This window comes from Pseudopodoces humilis, chromosome 11 (genome assembly GCF_049639895.1).
Source record: "Pseudopodoces humilis isolate 2021_Gansu_Grassland_sample_001 chromosome 11, ASM4963989v1, whole genome shotgun sequence".
Lineage (NCBI taxonomy): Eukaryota > Metazoa > Chordata > Aves > Passeriformes > Paridae > Pseudopodoces > Pseudopodoces humilis.
Genome location: NC_142210.1, coordinates 13,634,244 through 13,653,307, shown reverse-complemented (window position 1 = coordinate 13,653,307; position 19,064 = coordinate 13,634,244). Strand labels below are relative to the sequence as shown.

General features: G+C 42.9%; 2 protein-coding genes across 2 annotated transcripts in view; one reads left to right on the top strand and one right to left on the bottom strand.

Annotated features, from left to right (window-relative positions):
- The window catches only part of MB21D2 (Mab-21 domain containing 2), a 60,421-nt gene extending 51,081 nt beyond the window's left edge, over positions 1-9,340 (bottom strand). The window contains exon 1 of the mRNA XM_005524974.2: positions 9,130-9,340. Within this exon, the coding sequence (XP_005525031.2) occupies positions 9,130-9,340 (211 nt within the window). The remainder of the gene's footprint in view (positions 1-9,129) is intronic.
- Positions 9,341-9,440: 100 nt separating this feature from the next.
- Positions 9,441-19,064, top strand: part of LOC102104294 (Fc gamma binding protein) — a 30,450-nt gene continuing 20,826 nt past the window's right edge. The window contains exons 1-2 of the mRNA XM_088061143.1: positions 9,441-9,689; positions 10,113-10,242. Coding sequence (XP_087917269.1) covers positions 9,441-9,689; positions 10,113-10,242 — 379 coding nt within the window. The remainder of the gene's footprint in view (positions 9,690-10,112; positions 10,243-19,064) is intronic.

Here is a 19,064-nt window from a genome sequence, read left to right as displayed (position 1 = left end):
AAGTCATTAAGAGAGGTTTTGTGATAACATCAACAGGTGTTTAAAAATTCTTGGATAAATCCCATCAGGCCACACAGATTTGTAAGGATCCATCTGGAGCAGCAGATCCCACACAATTTCATGCTTGACTGCGAGTTGATCATTCTCTTAGGCGCACTTCTCCAGCTCAGGGCACTGAGACCCCCCTTGGTCCATCATTTCCCCTTTCAAACTACTTTAAAGCTCTGTCAAGGAGCACTTCTGGATGAATAGAACCATGGCTTGATCTGAATGCTGGCAAAGGAGAAGGATTTAGAAGGAAATTAAGGCATTTCCCCACTGCTCACAGGACAACCCTTATTTAATTTGAAGCAGACAAATGTTAGCTCCTTTGTTTGCTCTCAGCTCCAGGTTCCTCAGTGCGCCAGACAATCCTGTACAATCATGCTCAAGAGTGGCAATGTACAAAAAAGTGGCAATGTACAAAAAAAGTTTACATTAATTGGTCACAAAGTACCTACAAGATCTACACAAGTACCTACAGAGCTTGCAAGATCATGCAAAATGCCCTCTAGAACAGGTTCCTGTTGCACTGAGCTGGGGACAGAGATTAGAGTTATCAGCTTTGACACTCAGCAGGAATGTGTCACAAAGGATTAAATCATTATTTCATGAAGTGTCAGCAAATCCAGCTTTCCTGCTGTTCTACCACTAACTTATAGATTAATTAGTGAGGTACAAAACAAACACGAAACATCTCCAAGCACGTGCCTGTGGATAGGATGCAGCCAGAGCTATCAGCACGGGATTCATTTCCAAGAGGAGTCGCCCAAAGCATCACAAAGACATAGCTCTTCAGACTATTGAAATGCAATAAGTAGAAATGCTGAAGGGAAAGGCACAGAAGCTAATTGCAATGTTTGTCTTAGCATTTTTATAGATGTTTAATACCACAACCTCAGCACCTCATTTTCTAAACCGGGTCAAATATGCACCACTGAATAAAAACATCCATCCTTCAGAGAGGGTTGTGGAGCAGTGCCAAAAGATCCCACAAACAGGAACTGGAGAGTTATGACATTTTAGAACAAAAAAAAAAAAAAAGCACTCTACCTTGCAGATTATGCAGTAAAGCAAGAACTGACTTTGTTATTTCCAGATGAAACTGAAAGTGTTTTCTAGCTGCTCAGCAGTTCTGGACCAAATCATTTATGAACTCTCACTCCATCAGTGGATGGAATGGTCAGTATGGTCTGACTGCAAGCCATACAAAGAAGCTCTTGGCAGATCAATAACATCTCCCACATAAACCTCTACTTTTCTCACATATTATGACCTTTTAAGTGTGTCATGTGACCAAAAAAATAGTAATAATAATAATAATAAAAAAATCACTAATTCACTGCTAACAGCTATCCAAACAGGATGTCTAGTTTTGGCCATGTATTGTATTTTTCCCTTGCCTTCTGTCCCAAACTGCTGCCTTCTACTGAGAGACAATGCCTTACACCACCAAATTGCATCAGTATGCACACTATGGACAGGATGCATTCTTTAAACTAATTTGTCCCAATTTTGCTTTGGGATCCATTCAGTACAAAATAAGATTACTTGCTAAAACTGGGTCAGGTTGTAATCTCTCTTATAGAGGTTGAATTGTACTTGATCTCCAAGCCACTAGATCAACACCCAGTGACAGGGCAACTATTTGCCTTCATTATTTAAATACTCTTCATGGCAAGAACCAGACTTCCCTTTACATGGGAGAGCTGCACAATTAAACCATCCTACCACTAAGAACTGCAGCACCACAATGTTCCACTCTTCCAGTACCACCCCACCTTTTCAGAGACTGCTGAAGCACAGGAGACAAGGAAGGCTTCTCATAGTACCAAAGCCCTACTACATACCATTATATTCAAAAACTTGCATACATCTGTATAAATTTGGGGGCAGTTCAGAACAGAGGTCTAGGGTGTCCTCACTCTGACTCAGTGTTTCACCCACAGAATGATTTTCTTAGGTTGAAATAGATGCCACCCACCTCCTGTTCTACCAGCTGAAGCTACCCAATGCTGTGAAAATGTCTGCCCACAGCCCTAAACATGAGTGGGTGGCAGTAGCTACCACTGCTGTGTCAGAGATATGGATACTATGGACCCCAGAGCAACCAATCAGCCCAACTCAATGGTGTTTGTACTTTTGACACCTGGATGCTCATAACAAAATACATTAACAACTTTCTAATTAAATGCTTCAAATTAGGTTAAAATCAGACTGTCTGACAGTTGAAACACAATGCATTAGTAAGACAGTTGTAACTTTCTCAGCATCAAGTGTTTACTAGAAGCTCAAAAGTCAAATATGTTGGGGACCAGGGAATCTATCTTCTTCAAACTGAATGATTGCTATACAACTACACACTCACTAAAATAGTGCTTCGAAAGAACTGCAGAAAGTTTATCTAATGCCGAAGTACATGATTCAGAGACCTGTCAGTTTGGCTGAAGTACTAAGGCACAAATTAATCCACTCAGTCCAGGACAATTGCTATTTACAGTAAAAGGGAATGCAACAGAATGGCAGAAATGAAAGCAAAGAGTGGAGTTCTCTTAATGAAACACAGCAAAATCCATAGCTTCATCTGTCAATTGGAACATCAGCTGCTGCTAAAAGATTTATTTTGAATGTCTCATAAGCTGCCTTCCAGTTCCATTAGGGAAAAAAAAACCAAAACCCAACCCCCCCCCCCCAAAAAAAAACCCCAGAAAAGCCAACTCCTATATTTTTGTTAGTCAGACAGTAAGAGAGGTTTGTACTAACAGAAGTCATAAAATTTCACTGGATATAAAATCCATAGTTAAGATGGGGAACCTATGAAATATGGTTGTAAGTTCCAATAAAGCTACAGTTCAGCTCCTGAACTCACACCACACTAGGAGTCATCAGGACAAGACTCGAACCAACATCCTGAGACATGCAGCTAGAGGTTGTTCTTCGGCTCCATCACCCTTGCTCCCATGCAGGCTCACTGCTCTTTTCCCAATAAAGGACATTCTATGAATTCAACCTCCAAAGCTGCTTTCCACTTAGCTCCCATTATAGGTCTTCTGCTTTTCCAAGGGAAAAAACCAGGGCAGATACTCCCCTTTGCTTCCCCAGAACTCCACCTACTCTACTGCTTGTTTCATACCCCAAAGATAAGCAAATTAAAGACAGTCTAAATGTAACATAATATGTTGTACACATGAAGGGACTGTCACTCCCAAAAAATTTTCTCCCAGTTCAGAGGATAACAGGCCAAGGTATGAATGGGCAGAATTCATGGTTTTCTTTTAGGACATGGAACTTAACCCACCCCAGCTGTTGCTAAGGGAAAACCCAGGAGATATGTCACCTTATATAATGCACTCAACTCTTAAGCCTCTCTTTTCACAGCAGATGATCTACAGCTCTTGCTTCTCAAGTGAGCTTCATACATCAGCACCACCCAGACAAAGGTGAGGGACTTAATGGCAGGTCATTTTTCTTAGGACTCAGAGAAACCTGACAGGTCTATTCCAGAGCTTCTACCTGCAGCTGCCACCACAGGGTTTCACACAGATATGCTTGGAAGTGGAATTTGACATCTCAATCACTATTCACAGTGCTGTGGTGAAGCAGCCCTTGTAACTCAAGACCCCTTGACTGGGGGTGAAAGGCAATCTTGGCCTTAACCACATCTCTTCATGGCACTTTCTCACCTAATCAAGCCTTCAGAGTACAAACAGGGTTTGACCAGGGCAGAAGAAGATTCCAGAGTTGTGCCTGGGAAAACCATCTTTGTGGCAAAAGGACTGGAAAATGCACCTAAAGGTGACCTAAATGCTAAAGTGCACATGACAAGGCCCAAGAAAAGGTGTAAAAGTTTCAGCTGTGCAGGAGACAAAGCAGGAACCTGGCATCTGTCATATTATCATATGTCTGTCAAATTATGACAAACAATCCCAGCTGTCCAAAAAAATTGACCAGCTTGGAGATTCTCTTCGAGAAGTCCAGGCAGGACTTTTACCCTCTGAGTTTCCTCTAGACTGGACAATGTCTATGGGCTACTCTAGTTCTTTGAGTACACATCCAACCTGCAGATTACCAAAGCTATAATAAAACATGTCCTCCAGCCTTCCTGAGCAATGTTTGAGTAATCTTTAATTTAGCTTCACTTATAAAAGTAGCCAGCTGTTTAAAGGAAAGTTGAACAACTGGTTTCTAACTAGAATTGCTCCGAATATTTTAGCATTCATGCAAAGTCACATAGGAAAAAAAAAAAATAGGAAAAATCAAACCTCAACAACTCCTGTATCCTGGTTACCATCCTCCACTGTAATTATAAAATTGCCCTTAAAACATAATTGCATAATTGGGCTTGGCAAGTATTCACCCAAACCTTTTACAAATATTTCCACAGACTGAAGGAACAGGCAGTGGGCAGTCTGACAAGCCTGCCATGAGAATTTGTGCCCTTAGGACATGTTCCTGGCTATTAAACTAAATACTTTGCATCACAGACTAATGTTTCAAAACAGTAGTTCAGCAAGTAAAATACCAGCATCTTAAAACAAATTGAGACAAAGATTTTCAATCTGTTTTCACTGATGACACATATATGGACCAGCAATCCCTTTGAACAAAGAGACAGAGGAGACTACCAAACCTTTTTTAACAAATTCCCAGTGAGATGAAATTGGTTGCTTTCTGGCAGGTACAACCAAATAGAAGCTACCAATGCTTTGTAGGCTTACCTTACCAGTTTAGTACACTGTCCCCTAATTAAGAAAAACAAAACCACCAAGAAACCCCCACAGCCTCAAATGCAAATACAGGAATATGTGGTCTGCAGGGAGAGGAGACACAAGTGAAGCCAGAAATGAAATCTTCGATGGAGTAAGGTTGTTTTTAACAGCTGTGCATTATGCATTCAGCAGCACAGGGAATGCCAGCAGAGAGCCTTCATTAACATAGGCCTCAGAGTACACTGTGCTCCTATCATGATTGGCTTCTCTTGAGAGAAGGCGCACACACACAAAAGACTTAACCCTAGAGAGATCACTCCAATCCTGTTGCTATTTCATCAGCTCAAGACTACAACAGGAACCAGAGAATTTCCATGATGTGTCCTAGACAAACAGGTAACACTTCAAACAGTGCCTGAAATCTAATCTACAATAGATCTTATCAGCAAGTTATGGCAGGTAGGGAAGGGGAGAAAAAGAGAATGCCATACAAACCCACACAAGAGTTACACTGCCATGCTGTTCTGCTACACACACCTCAGGTACAGGGGGAGACTGGAAAATTCTTTCCTTGTAGAAGCTGCTGATAAAAGTAAGCTATTGTGAGGACACATGTGCTGTCAGCACAGCATCTGCACCTCCACAGCACATATTTTAGGGGCCCATCAGTCCAAAAAACATCTGGAAGCCTTGCTACAGATGCAGGGGCTCAGCAGGGTAGCTCACTCCATTTGGGAAGCTGGTATTGGCAGCAGAAATCATCTGCTGATGCCAGCCCTGCTTCCACTCTGGGACTTGCCTCTATCACAAACACTTGCTAACGCACCCAGCACAGCATCAGGCAGACACCAGAGAATGAGGAAATGATCTCAGACTATGATCACCACCTCTCCTGTATCAGGTGCTGAGACAAGCTCTCTAGAGGTCTTGTCAACAGCTCTAAGTTGCAGCTAGCTGCAGATGCTCACAGTATGGCTTGCCCTGGTGGGCACTTCCCACAGAAGTAACCACTGAAGTGACAAAAAGATACACTAGAGGCCTTAAAACCCCAAAAGGCCACTTTAGCACCAATTTAAACTAGTCCTCTCCCTGATTTGATTCCTCAGGAAGAATGACGGCATGGAATGTCCTAAGCATCCGTCTTCTGCCTCTACTGAGAAGTATAATAGTAGGAAATAGGAACAAAACACCAACCCAAAGAGCTTGAAAACTGCTCTAGATGACTGAATGCTGATGTGTACCTGGAGTGGAGAATATAGCTCTATATAGTCTATACTTATTCATATATCTTTGTTCTTTTCTCTTGTTACTATATAAAATTCTAGAGTCAGTAGTCCAAATAACATGAGTTGGTTTGAGGCAGCAGTAGCACTAGAAATTTCAAGGAGTTATTTTATATGCAATGTTCTAGTTTCCAAGAGCATAATATATGGGTTTTTAAAGCCTACCACATCTGTGAATTAAAACACTTTTTCTTAGGTGCTGAACAGAAAGAGACAGGTAGTGTTTATTAAAGAATTTCCTGAAAGTACTTGTACTGCAGGAACAAATCTCTAGGTCAGCTACTCTTAAGATGTTTTTAATATGACTGCTATGCACCTCCCATCACAATGGCAGCAAGTGCTCTAAAAATCAAAATAACCACGACACATTGACTGTTATATCATAATTTGATAAAAATACTCCTTTATCACTCTTTAAGCACAAAGCTCCCCAAAACCGAGTCACCAGGGGAATAAGTAATTAACTCCTTTCATGACTAGCAGGCAGAGACTTGGTCTCTTAGCCAGCTCTCTGCCCAGCACACAAGACTGTCTTTTCTCCACTCTTTTTCTTGGTTCCTACAGCCTTTCCGTTCTCTGAAGCTCAATTATACCTGAATCAAAGAGACAAGTTTTATCAGGCATAGCTCAGTGTGAGTACAGGAATTTACCCAACAAAGGCACCAAAATACACCTGTTGTTTTGGTATAGGGTGTTGGCAAGACCATATGGTCTTGTTGACTGTGAAAGGGACTGTGAATGTCCAGGAACTACCCACATTCAGAAAATACTCACTTCGCCCACCAGAGAGGTAAGTCATTTGCAGTCCTCTTCTAATGCTTGGGGCACAAGATTTTGGATAAACACTCGACAAGCAGTACCTCTCCTTAATCTTCTCACAGATCACCTTTAGATCTCCCAGAGTTCAACTGCTTATAGCCAGGACAAGACAACACAGATGAAACAGAGCTAATACAAATTAAAAGCATAGTCTGACCTCGAGGGCAAACCATGCAGAGTACAAACATCTGAGAATCTTCACAAGGTCTCCTCACCTATCATTCATCCACCAATTATACACCAGTGTAATTAAATCAGGAAAGCTATGTTTAATTTTCCTATCATCACCCGACGAGATAAGAGCAGTATGTATGTGAGGGATCAGGCACAGGGGAAAGAGCTGTTTATTAATAAGTTAAATCCTTTCAGATTTAAGAGCCTCTCTCGCTAAGAAGGATCTGATCCACAAACACAACTTCTGAGTCTAATGCAGACAAATCAGTCATCCTATCTCCATTCCTGTCCTGGGCTCAGCCCTCAAGTCTCTTCTTTTATTCAGAAACAAGACTTACTGAAATTTAACAGGTATAACTTACACAGAAACACAGCTTTTGTTGAAACCAAGGGTTTAGCTATACATTTAAAACTGAAGAATGCTCACTTCCCAGTCATTATATTAAGAAAGACAACCACATTAATTTACATTACTTCTAAACAGCCTAAGGCTCTCTGTTTCACGAACAGCAAGGCATTAGGGTGTATTTGCAGAAATACAAGGCATGCTCCACTTCATTCTTCTGTCTTTCTTCTATTGCCTTCCCCCACACAAAGCAGGAAGAAATTCTGTGATCCCTGTACCCTGCAAAGACTATTAATGCTTAAACAGGATCACACAAAGCTTTCTCTACTCGCTAGCCACACGGCAGCTATAGCTGTTTTCTCTCCACTCTTCTTTGCTCCATCCCATCCATCCAAGCTTCCTTAGTCAGTCTTTTAAAGCCCTGACTGAAAAATGTATCAGATCATAATACTGGATGACTTCCACCAGATCAGGTTTTCAAGAATAAAAGTCCTACAGGCTTTGATGCAACCATGGCTTCATCACATCTTTTCTGTTGTTTAACTGGGAAGGGAAAAATATTTATAACTGCAACTATAAATATACACTCTACTGTAGACTTTTCAACTTGTTGTCCTTGTTCTCAGTCTAAATTTAGTCTGCTATATCCTGTCCAGCCCTTGGTGAAAAAGCAATACACACATAAAATTGTGCAAATCCCATAAAGAAGGAAATTATACTTATCCAGGTATCTTACAAGATAACCAGCGGGACAGGTAGATTCTCATTACAGGGTGTAGGTGTGTTCATGGCTATAGAGGAAGTGCTCTATTATAGTGACAATCCTTTGATACAGAAAATAATAATTATTGCAATAGGAGAGCTCTGTGTTTCTGGATGAAAAAAGTCATGCAGGTAACATGTAAACCATACGCTTGGTTTATGCCAAGTGTGCTTTAAGGGTGTATGTGCACCTCTGAGCTACAAAGAACCATTCACTGGCCACAGCACCTGTTTACGCAAAAATGTTTGAGAGGGTGTTTAAGACAATGATTGAAACTTGGATGACTGATTTCAAGGTCTAATCTGCATGTTAAAGAGCATCCTTTTGTATCCTGAAGGTTCTTACTCGTCTGAGTGATTTCTTAGTTACTTCAAGGTAAATATTTATCAGAAACTGACTAGCTGGAGAATCAGAGGTGTTAGTCATTCTACTGTTACTCTTAAGAAACCTTAGTCATGCTAGAGCCCAGGTGATTTCCGCAAGGGCCAACACATGCTTCACCCTGGTTTAAGGATCCCTGCCCGCGATTCAAAGTTTCACATAGATTAAGACTCCCCCGCCACAATCTGGCAAGAAAGGCAGTTCGGGAGATGCTCCTGTACAAGCATCCGCCGGTCTAATAACCAAAATAAGCAGTCTAGAAAAAAAAAAATAAAAAATAAAATCTGTGTTTCCTATGCCTCGATAGTTGGGGGGAAAAACAATAAAGGGTCGGGCTCGTCTCGCCTGCAGCCCTGCTGGCTCGGCGTGTTTCTCGGGCACGGGTCAGCTCTGCGACCCAGCCTTTCCTCTGTGCTTATAAATACATCGCTGCTAAAGGCTAGTTGGATAGGACAGGAAAGATTAGTTTTCTAGGGGTGAGAGCTGCCCTGCGAGCGGCCCCCCACCGGCCCGGCCCGCGGCGCGGGGAAAGGGTCCGCTAGTGCCGCACCGCCGGGAGCCCTGCCCGGGGGTCCCCGGCCGGCATCGCCCCCGCCCCGCCGCTCCCTGCCCTACCCAGCATGGAGAAGATGAAGTCCTTCGCCGTGTGGATCTCCAGGGCTCGCTGGTCGTCGTACTCCCTTTGATCGTGCTTGGTGAATTCCTGGATGAGTTTATTTAATTCCTCCACCCTGGCTCCCGATCGGAAATCCAGCTCCGGGAAGGGAGGCTTGCTGGTGGTGCCGGCGGACCCTGTCTTGCTGGCGAGAGGCGCCGCCATCTTCATGCAAAAAAAAAAAAAAAAAAAAAAAAAAAAAAAAAAAAGGAAAAGAAAGGGAGAGAGAAAAAAAAAATAAAGGAGGGGTTTGCGCTATTGCAATAGAAGAATGCGAACGGCGGCGCAGCGGCTAGCCCGGGCGGGGGGCTGGCCCCGGCGCGGAGCCCGGGGCGCGGGGCGGGGCCGGCCGCCGCGATCAACAAGTGGCCGCGCGGACTCGGCCCCCGCCTGCGCCGCGCCCGGGGCACCGCCGAGCCGCCCGCCGGGGGGAGCGCAGCGCAGCGCAGCGAGCCGGGGGCTGCCCGCGCCGGGCCGGGGCCGCGGGGGGGTGCTCCGCTGCCGGCGTCACGGCGGGCGGGTGCTGAGGCTGGAGCCAGACCGCTGGCTCGAGATAAAATCCTTTTTCTTTTCTTTTCTTTCTTTTCTTTTCTTTTATTTTCTTTCTTTTCTTTTCTTTTCTTTCTTTTCTTGTCTTTCTTTTCCTGTCTTTCTTTAATTTAAATTTAATTTTAAACTTCAGTAAAAGGCTTGTCCTGAAAGTGGATTAATAACTGTGAACTGTGAATGGCTGTGAACTCTGGTCCTCCTACATGTTCCCAAAGCATTCTGTGTCTCTTCCTTTTTAGCTTCTTACGCTATCTCGAAGGTTGCTTTATATATACATATATATATATATATAAATACTTATATATATATGAAGTGATTTTATCATATGTCTTAAGAGAAATGACCGAGATAAAGTACAGTTACTCCTGCGCTTGAGACCAATCCTGTCTTGAAGCTCCTGGGAGCCACACAGACAAAGGGTAGGAGAGGAAGTGGGATTTCGGAAGACTTGCCTGAGGTCAAGGAGCCCAGACCCCTGATCTTCATCCATTTCTCCCATCGACAAGACTACACCCTTTTCTTCTGTATGTAATTGTAATGCCTTCTAACTTTTCAACCTGCAGTGGTTTTCTCCCTTTAGCTTGATCTTCTGTACCTTGACCCATCATTGAACATATACAGCACAATCCATTACATATCTTAGTGCCTCCACTGGAAGAACTGCCTGTCTTCCTGCCCATGGAGCATACAAATATATTGTGTTTGCCTTCTGTAGGGCATTTAGATGCTATGCCACTGATGCAAATTGCTTGGATATGTATTATCCTCTCAAGATTCTTGGCAGGAAACAAAGCTTTCAGCTCAGTCTCAGACTATGGTAAATTGTTTCTACCAAAATCGGGCATGAGCATTCAGACAAATAATTGGAAGATGAAGCTAAGCTCAGTGTGAAGAGGTTACAGGCTGGTGTGAAGAGGTTACAGGCTGGTTTGCCTCATACATTGTAAGTATAGATGCCAGTCTTTAAACCTGATTTTAGGGATGTTGCTTAGGTCCTCTGAACCATTACCTTGATCAGAAGTGGAAGTTCAGCAGAAGGTTGGATTTGGACCCTGTAACAGAAACCACAAACCATTCAAGCAGAATGCCTGATGCCTCTGGCTTTGTCTTGTAGCCGCTTATACCGTTTGGGGCACTGATATGCTCATTATCTAAGAAATTATGTCCCAGAGGTAAAGGCAGGAGAGTGTGTGTGTCTGTGTGTGTGTGTCTGTGTGTGTGTGTGTCTGTGTGTGTGTGTGTCTGTGTGTGTGTGTCTGTGTGTGTCTGTGTGTCTGTGTGTGTGTGTGTCTGTGTGTGTGTCTCTGTGTGTGTGTCTCTGTGTGTGTCTCTGTGTGTGTGTGTCTCTGTGTGTGTGTGTGTGTCTGTGTGTGTGTGTCTGTGTGTGTGTGTCTGTCTGTGTGTGTGTGTGTGTGTCTGTGTGTGTGTGTGTCTGTGTGTGTGTGTGTGTGTCTGTGTGTGTCTGTGTGTGTGTGTCTGTGTGTGTGTGTGTCTGTGTGTGTGTCTGTGTGTCTGTCTGTGTGTGTGTGTGTGTCTGTGTGTGTGTCTGTGTGTGTGTCTGTGTGTGTGTGTGTGTGTGTGTTGTGTGTCTGTGTGTGTCTGTGTGTGTGTGTGTGTCTGTTGTGTGTCTGTGTGTGTCTGTGTGTGTGTGTGTGTCTGTTGTGTGTCTGTGTGTGTCTGTGTGTGTGTGTGTGTGTGTCTGTTGTGTGTCTGTGTGTGTCTGTGTGTGTGTGTGTGTGTGTGTGTGTGTCTGTTGTGTGTCTGTTGTGTGTCTGTGTGTGTCTGTGTGTGTCTGTGTGTGTGTGTGTGTGTGTCTGTTGTGTGTCTCTGTGTGTGTGTGTGTGTGTCTGTTGTGTGTCTGTGTGTGTCTGTGTGTGTGTGTCTGTGTGAGTGTGTGTCTGTGTGTGTCTGTGTGTGTGTGCACATGCCCTCTGCTGGGTACACGGGCCCTGTTGTGCTCAGACACTGCTCACAGCCGATCGACACACATCGACTTAATTCACCGTCGGAGCCTTGGTGATCAGCTGCCTTGTCACATGAACCTCTGATTAGCACCTTGTCCGACTTTGACCAAGCGCCTCTCCTTTTTCTCCCTTCCCAGCAAAGCCTACAGAAAAGTAAAAAACAATTAACTGATAGCTCTAGCACCATGCAGGACCTGACTTGCAGAAGAGCAATTAGCAGTGTGCAGTGTTGGTGGCCTGCCCTGGGGGATTAGTTCTGCTAGCCCAGCTCAGCCCGTGCCCTCCCATGCTGTGCTGCCATGGTCACTGTCTGTCTGAGCACTCGGGATCTCTTGCCTCCTGCTCCGATTTGAGAGCCCTGCTGCTGTTTCCCCGCAGTTTCTGGCCGGGGTGACAATCTCACACAGGCGGACAGCTCCCTCTTGTGATAATGCTGCTCACACAGACGTCACAGGCGCTCCTGAACCCCAACCCACTTCAAGACCTGCCCTGTCCATCTCTGAACGCCTCTAAGTCTCCTGTGTGCCTGACCTAACCATTTTTAGCTGTGTGGGTATCCTTGTTTCCCTTTCACGTGGTGCAAACCACCAGCAGCTCTGCCACATGCATCACTGGCACCACTTAGGCAAAGCAGACAGATCCTTTTATACCAGTTACAGTTTTCATCCCCAATCCTCTTGCCTCATCTTCTTCAAGCTGATGATCTCCACAAGCTTCATGGACCAGATAGCTTTCTTTCCTAACTGTATCTTATTTGCTGCATCATATTTCAGTACTGGAACTTCCAGTCATTTCTTTATGAGCATTTTGTCTCAGATTCTGTCTTTCAGTGGACCTCCAAATTTTAAACTTCAAACTCCAAATGGTCCTGTCAACTCTCCACTCACATCAGCCATAGACTTACATTATCATTTTCCTCCCTCTTCATTTAAATCCCATCCAGTGACAACTTCATAGCTAGCTTTCATTGCCTGAATTCACTAAGCATCTATTGGAAATGTGAGGTACTTCAGAAACAGCTAACACCAGAAGCAATGGCAATTTCAGTTTGTCTTTTCTAATGGCACCTCTGCTTGAAGTTATAATCACCTTCATATTTAGAGAAAATTTGCATTAGATCAGGGTCATAACTGCTCCCAGCTTCTTGCTCATCTGAATTTGTTTTATTCCTGGTATTATCATACATTATTCAGATATTGCTCAGATCCAAAAATTTGCTTCATTCAGTGTCTGAGCTCAAACCAAGACTGTTCACCAAGAACAGCATCAAGCAAGCACCTTTAATTTTATTCAAAAGTCCCTGACAAGTACTGCATCCCTCTACCTCACATCGGTGCTAAGAGAATTTTTGCTTCATGAAAAGCAGTTGTACTTGTAAAAGATCCTTCTTGCAACCTTCTCTAGAAACCTTTGAATGGGCTTGGATTCCTCAGTGGCAAGTGGGATCTGCCTCACCATCATGTGCTTGTTAATACCCTTGAAACTGCATCAGCTTGTAATTTTACCTCATCACATCAGTGTAATTTAAGATCTCTGAATAAATACACAGTTAATTCAAGTCTTACGTAAATCAAGCACTGGGGATTACTTGAGCAAATAAATGAGAATGAGATTGCAAATAGTGTTGGCCCAGAGTTTTCTACCAAATCTTTTTTCTTTCTGAAATTGAACTCTTTGTGGGAAAAATGCAGCATCCTCAAAGCTCCTCTTGTGAGCATTATTTGGGACCTGGAAGGAACCTATAGCCTCTGCTGTGCTAGCCCCAAGATTTGACAATGGGGACATTCACCTTATTTGGGATAGGTATTGAAAACCTGGGTTACTGGGTTACTGCTTCTCACCTGCACTAGAATCTGTGCTCTTCCTCTCACATTCACCCTTCCTTTCTCCCATGTGTTCTCTATTTCCTTCAAACAGCCTCCCTCTTTTCCTCCTTCAAAATAGACTTCCCCTTCCTTTTTTCTTGCAGAACAGATACCCTCTTTGCAGTGCCACTTCTAGCATTCAGAAATAGAACAGGCCACAGAGAAATCATATGAAAGAGAAGAAATAACTGTTCTCAGTTCTGTAGTATGACCTGGAACCTTAAAAAGATTTTTACACTTGAAAAGGCTGTCTCAAAAAACTTCTGGATAGCAAGTGAGTATTAATACCATTGTCCTAAGATTTCAAAACAGTACTACAGTAGCTATGAAGAGCAATTAGCCCAGGGTACCAAGGGAGAAAGACCAGGCAACTCATGGCCTGATGCTCAGTGCATCTCATTTAGGTGCTGTAAACTGGTAAATAGAATTAATTGGAGCAAGATCCAGAAATAAGATGGAGCCTGAGATACATCATCTTAGAATATTTCACTGCAGTTGGTAATTAGAGCATGATGCAAAATGAGCTAAATTCATCCCTCATTTCATGGAAATTATACCCAATTTTTTAAATTTAAAAGTAGATTCCAGAAAGACCACTCTTTTCTGTACTTAGCACTGCAGCAGCTGTAGCTCAAAGCTTCATGTGGCATGGGACTTTACCAGGAACAAAATTGCTGACTGAAAGTGCTCTATTTTCTCCATCTGGTGGCTGCAATTTCTGCTTTGTATTATTGCAGTACCTTCTAAGCTGTTCAAGGGTCCTTTGTGCCTTGTGTTGCAGAACCCTGGTCCTGGCCTGTAGAACAGGCTCTCTGTGAAGATCAGGAGAGTGACAGAGCAGGGAAATGATCTGCTCACATGGAGAGAGCTGCTCAGTGGCAGACCAAGGATCCTGCTGTGCCATCCTCCTCCTTCTCCTTCACTGGCTTTGTGCTCAGTTGCACTCTTCCCATTGATAGCTGAATCCTGACCAAGATTTCTCCTTTTTCCTCTGCCTGTACACTTTCCCTGTGGGACCTCAATTCCCAGGCTCAGAGAAGCACCAAACCTAGTTTCACATTAATCAGGACCATACTTTCATTGGGCTGGTGATATCCTAGTGTAGTTCAGTTGCTTCACTGCTCTTCAGCTTGTTCCCTCCACTAGCAGTCCCTAGTCTGGTTCTGTAGCAAGTCATTTTGGGACTCCTGAACAGAACTGGAATGTCACAGAATGCCATGATGTCACCAAAGCACTCCTTGTGCTTCTTTGCCTCAGGTTTTCCTTTCCTTCTGATGCCAGAAACTTTGCCTGTATTTCATACATCCCAAAAATATCTTCAAAACAGCACTTACAGGTAGCAGTCTTCAGGTTCCACAAGGCTGGGGTCTGCAAAGGCTGGGTTTAGTGCAGACTCAGGGCACACAGAGTCTTTCAGATGGAGTCTGGACTCATGATGTTTCCCTGGCTCTGCTAGTCAAGTTGTATGCATCAAAGGGGCAAGACTTGGAGGAACTGCAGTCACAGAGCCTCATCAAAGCATTTCTGGACTCTGGAGATCTGGAACTGGCAAGGAATTTGGCTCCTGTTTTGTATTCATGGTTTCTTCTTGATTTTCCCCATTTTTAGGGTGAAATCAACTCAGTTCTGACCCATGAATGCCATTCATTTCACCACCTGGAGCTGTCTCCACATGGGACATGTGTGGTCACAACTATTCAATTTGCCAGCCAAACCAGCATGGACTATACTCAACTGTGTCCCTCTCCAAACACCGAGTGTCCCCCAGATGTCTCCCAGAGACAATGACAAGCTTTGCTCCCTCCTTATTCCCCCTCCAGGCACCACAGATTTTGTGTCTGTAGCTAAAAGTCTGGGTGGTTTACAGGCACAATCTCAATATACCAAGGATTATATCAGACCAATAGCAACTAGCACACACCACAGTCTTCAGAAAGTTTTAAAAAGGTGTGTGTTGCTTCCTTGATGAACTTAAACTTTTTCTCCAGATTTTTTTTCAAACAAAGCCTTCCCCTGTGAAGAGTTGTGATCTGCATCCTGTCAGTAGAACACAACATCGAGCCATCCACATGGCAGCAGAGCTGTGCTCATTAAAATTTTTTGGAACAATAATATTTCATCTGTCATATCCAGCCTCAAAGTTCCCATACTCAGGATGCTTAAAACATTTTCTAAAAGAAGAGCAGATGCTTTTAAGTAAGGTTCTAAGAAGCAAACTCCTGATTCTCAACCAGTTTCAGACAACGATTATTGAAAGTCCCCAGGTGGATCATTTACTATTCTTGCCTCAATGTCTTTTTTTTCTTTTTTCTTTTTTTTTCCTCTTTTCTTTTTTTTTCTGTCTTTTTATTTGGTGAAGATATACTGGTGATGTGTTTATCTCAGTATTGTGTCATTAGATTGTAGCCAGGCATCTCTGAAGTTGATCTGATAAACTTCATAGTGTCTAAGTGGGCTGGCTTAGGGCTTCTCTAAGCAATGGTTGTATAGATTTCTGCTGCTTATTTCCTGGATTTATGTTATTTTTCTGTCATTAGTTTTATTTTGAAATTGGGATTTTCTCAAGCAGTAAAATTTGGATTAATATCTGAGCAGTGCTGAGCATTGCAGTGCTGCACTGGAGCTGCACTGGAGCTGCACTGAAGCTAATACTTTGCTACAGGGATATTACCAGACCATTAAATCCTTCATCCATGTGCAAATTTCTCCTACATGGAGAGGATACAGATTTGGTGTTTGGGTTTGGTTCTATATGTAATAAATAAATTTTGGTGGGGCAGTTTGGGGAGTACAAACAGTATGACATGCTCTTTACATATCTATATGCATTATGTATAACTTGTCTACTCATTGCTGTTGTTCATTTGTAGCTAATTGCTTGTATTACAATAATATCAAAAGCCACAAATTATAATCAGGGCCCTATTGTACTGGAAACCAGATATAAACACAACGAAGAAGTGGTCATTAGCACTTCTGTTGCATTTCCTTGTCTGATCAGAGACCTCATTCAGCAACTCTCTTCCCATCCAGGAGCTTAGAAATATTACCAGTGGGTCTGTGCCTGCAGCCATGTACAGACCCAGAAGACCCAATTACAACATTTCTTGAGCCACCCCTCTGCTCACAAGGTGACTACCAGCAGCAGTTTTAACTTTCACATCATATTCTGCAGCTCTTGAGCAGATTTCAGCACAGCACTTTACATGCAAACTCAGTAAAACAGCAACTGTGATTTAGATGTACCTGCTAGCTCTTTGGAGCCTCATAATGTACCAATCACAGCATCATTTCGTACTTCAAATCCCACATTGAGTTCACTGGTGGCTTAGTTCTTCAGGCCATTGTGTAATGGCTACAGCTGTAAAATGGCTGTAGCTGTAAAAGATGGGTATTTTTTTCAAGTTTGAAAACAAGAAACATTCCAACACCCAGACTCTTTTCTATGAAGAGCACACTTCTTACTTGTTGTCATAAAGCGAGAAAATGGAGATTTGCAGGAAATGCTACAATTCCCTGTGGCAGTATCTGAACAAAGAGGAAACCATCCCTTGGTCATATGTTTAAAGCCAATAGTCCCTTTCTTCTGCCTTTCCCAACATTATGCTTCCTGTTAGAATACCCCAATCTGTAAATGATTGTCAAACCACACTGATTTATATATCAATTTCCTTTTCATTATCATGAAGATCTAAGAGATTTCTTTGTGTCTTTCTATAAGAATACATTAACATAAAATGAAATCCAGGAGGCCTGAGCTCTGTACGGTATTTAACTGTGCTGCTTCACTAAAAAACCTCTGTGCATCTGGCCACTGCTGACAGATTTTTAAGAGCTCATTTTTTTATTGCTGAGAAGCAGCTTTCAGCAGAGCTTTGGCTGGTGCATGGGTTCATATCTGAGAGTGGGAAAATCTGAGACGGATAAACAAAGAGCAGGAACAATCTATAATAACAAAAAAAATTCTCCTGTAATTCTTGTGACAGACTGAATATGTGTTAGATAAAACATTTTAGAGATCTATTATAATGAGTAGGAGTTTGTGTCCTGAATACAGGACTGTCTGTCTGCCAAGACAGACAATTACAAATGAAAAATAAAGAATGGGAGGGGAGTGAAGGAAGGAAAGATATGGAAAATCAAGGTAATTGTGCTTTTTGTGAAAGGTTATTAGTGAGCCAGGACTTGGTCAGAGCTGCAACACACAGGAGTGTTTTTTTCTAGCTTTAGTTCAACTTATAAATCTAATAACTAACATAATCTCTTTTCCACTTCCAGTACTGAGCATGCTGTTTTCTGCTTTCTGGAATAGTCTGTATTTACTCTTATGTGTTTTGTGCTGAAGCTGTCATATGAATATCTGCAATATATATGGGTCCCTGGAAAACAAAAAGCACCTTTTAGTCTGAAATTATCAAACACCTTTTGTCATGTGGACTTTCAATGCATGGGTGTGTAACGTTGGTATACCTGGCACAGGTATGCAATGTTGGGATATCTTTGTAACAGTTTCTTCATTTAATTTCTCTCAAAAAAAACCCCTCAGTATCCTTCAGTGCTAGAATCCCTCTGTGACTCCCATGCAAAAACTTGGCATGGTGTCACCTGGAAAGTCACATAAAGTCACTATGTTTCCCCTTCTATCCTCACCTCTTTTGCAGAAACAAGCAAATTTTGAAGATGCTGTTGACATCCTTCTTCCATTTTCCCTGCTGGGAACTTTTAAGGGGCAATTGAGGATAGATGCCTAGACTTTTTCTGTGACTTCTCTTGTTCCCTGATTTGCAAACACTTGCATGTGGCAGCCTTAGCTGTACTGCTTAAACCCAGAGTAACTCTGGCAGCACTGGCGTCAGGCACCCTTCAGCATGTTCCCCATCACGTGGTGAAATAACAAATCTGTCAGAAAGCACGCAACTACACTCAGCAAGGTCTTTTCCTTTGAGGTCATATAAGAAGAGGGCAAAAGCAGTTAGCATAAACCAAAAAAGGAAGAGAAATGCCCATTTTGGGAAAACTCCCAAAGCAGATATTGTGTAGCTCTTACTGCTGCTCAGGGTGATGAAAGAGGAGCTTGGTATCACTCCTAAATACACAAAGCACCTGACAGTGCCCCACCACACTGCCATTGCAAACATTCCTTGGACAAGTAAGCATGTTAACAGTGAGACCAGGTCTGTGTAGCAAACTGCTGCACAACTAAGAGTCAGTTTTGTGTAGGTTACAGTATTGATGTCTGTGAGGTGGAAGTGAGGGTGCAGAGCTGGGTTCAGGGAGTCTTTTTCTGTCAGAGCAACAAGTAGTAGGGGAGGAAGAAACAGGCTATGTACAGCACAGTCTGCTCAGGATGGAGTTGTGATTGCAGCTGAAAGACCCAGCTGCTGCTCAGCTGAAGGAAGTAAACATGGAATTGATCAATTATTGCTATATTACACATGCAATCATAGATTCTTGTGTGCAAGCTTCCAGGGTATGGTCAAATTCCACTACCAACTTACTGTGTTAGTTTCTGAAGCT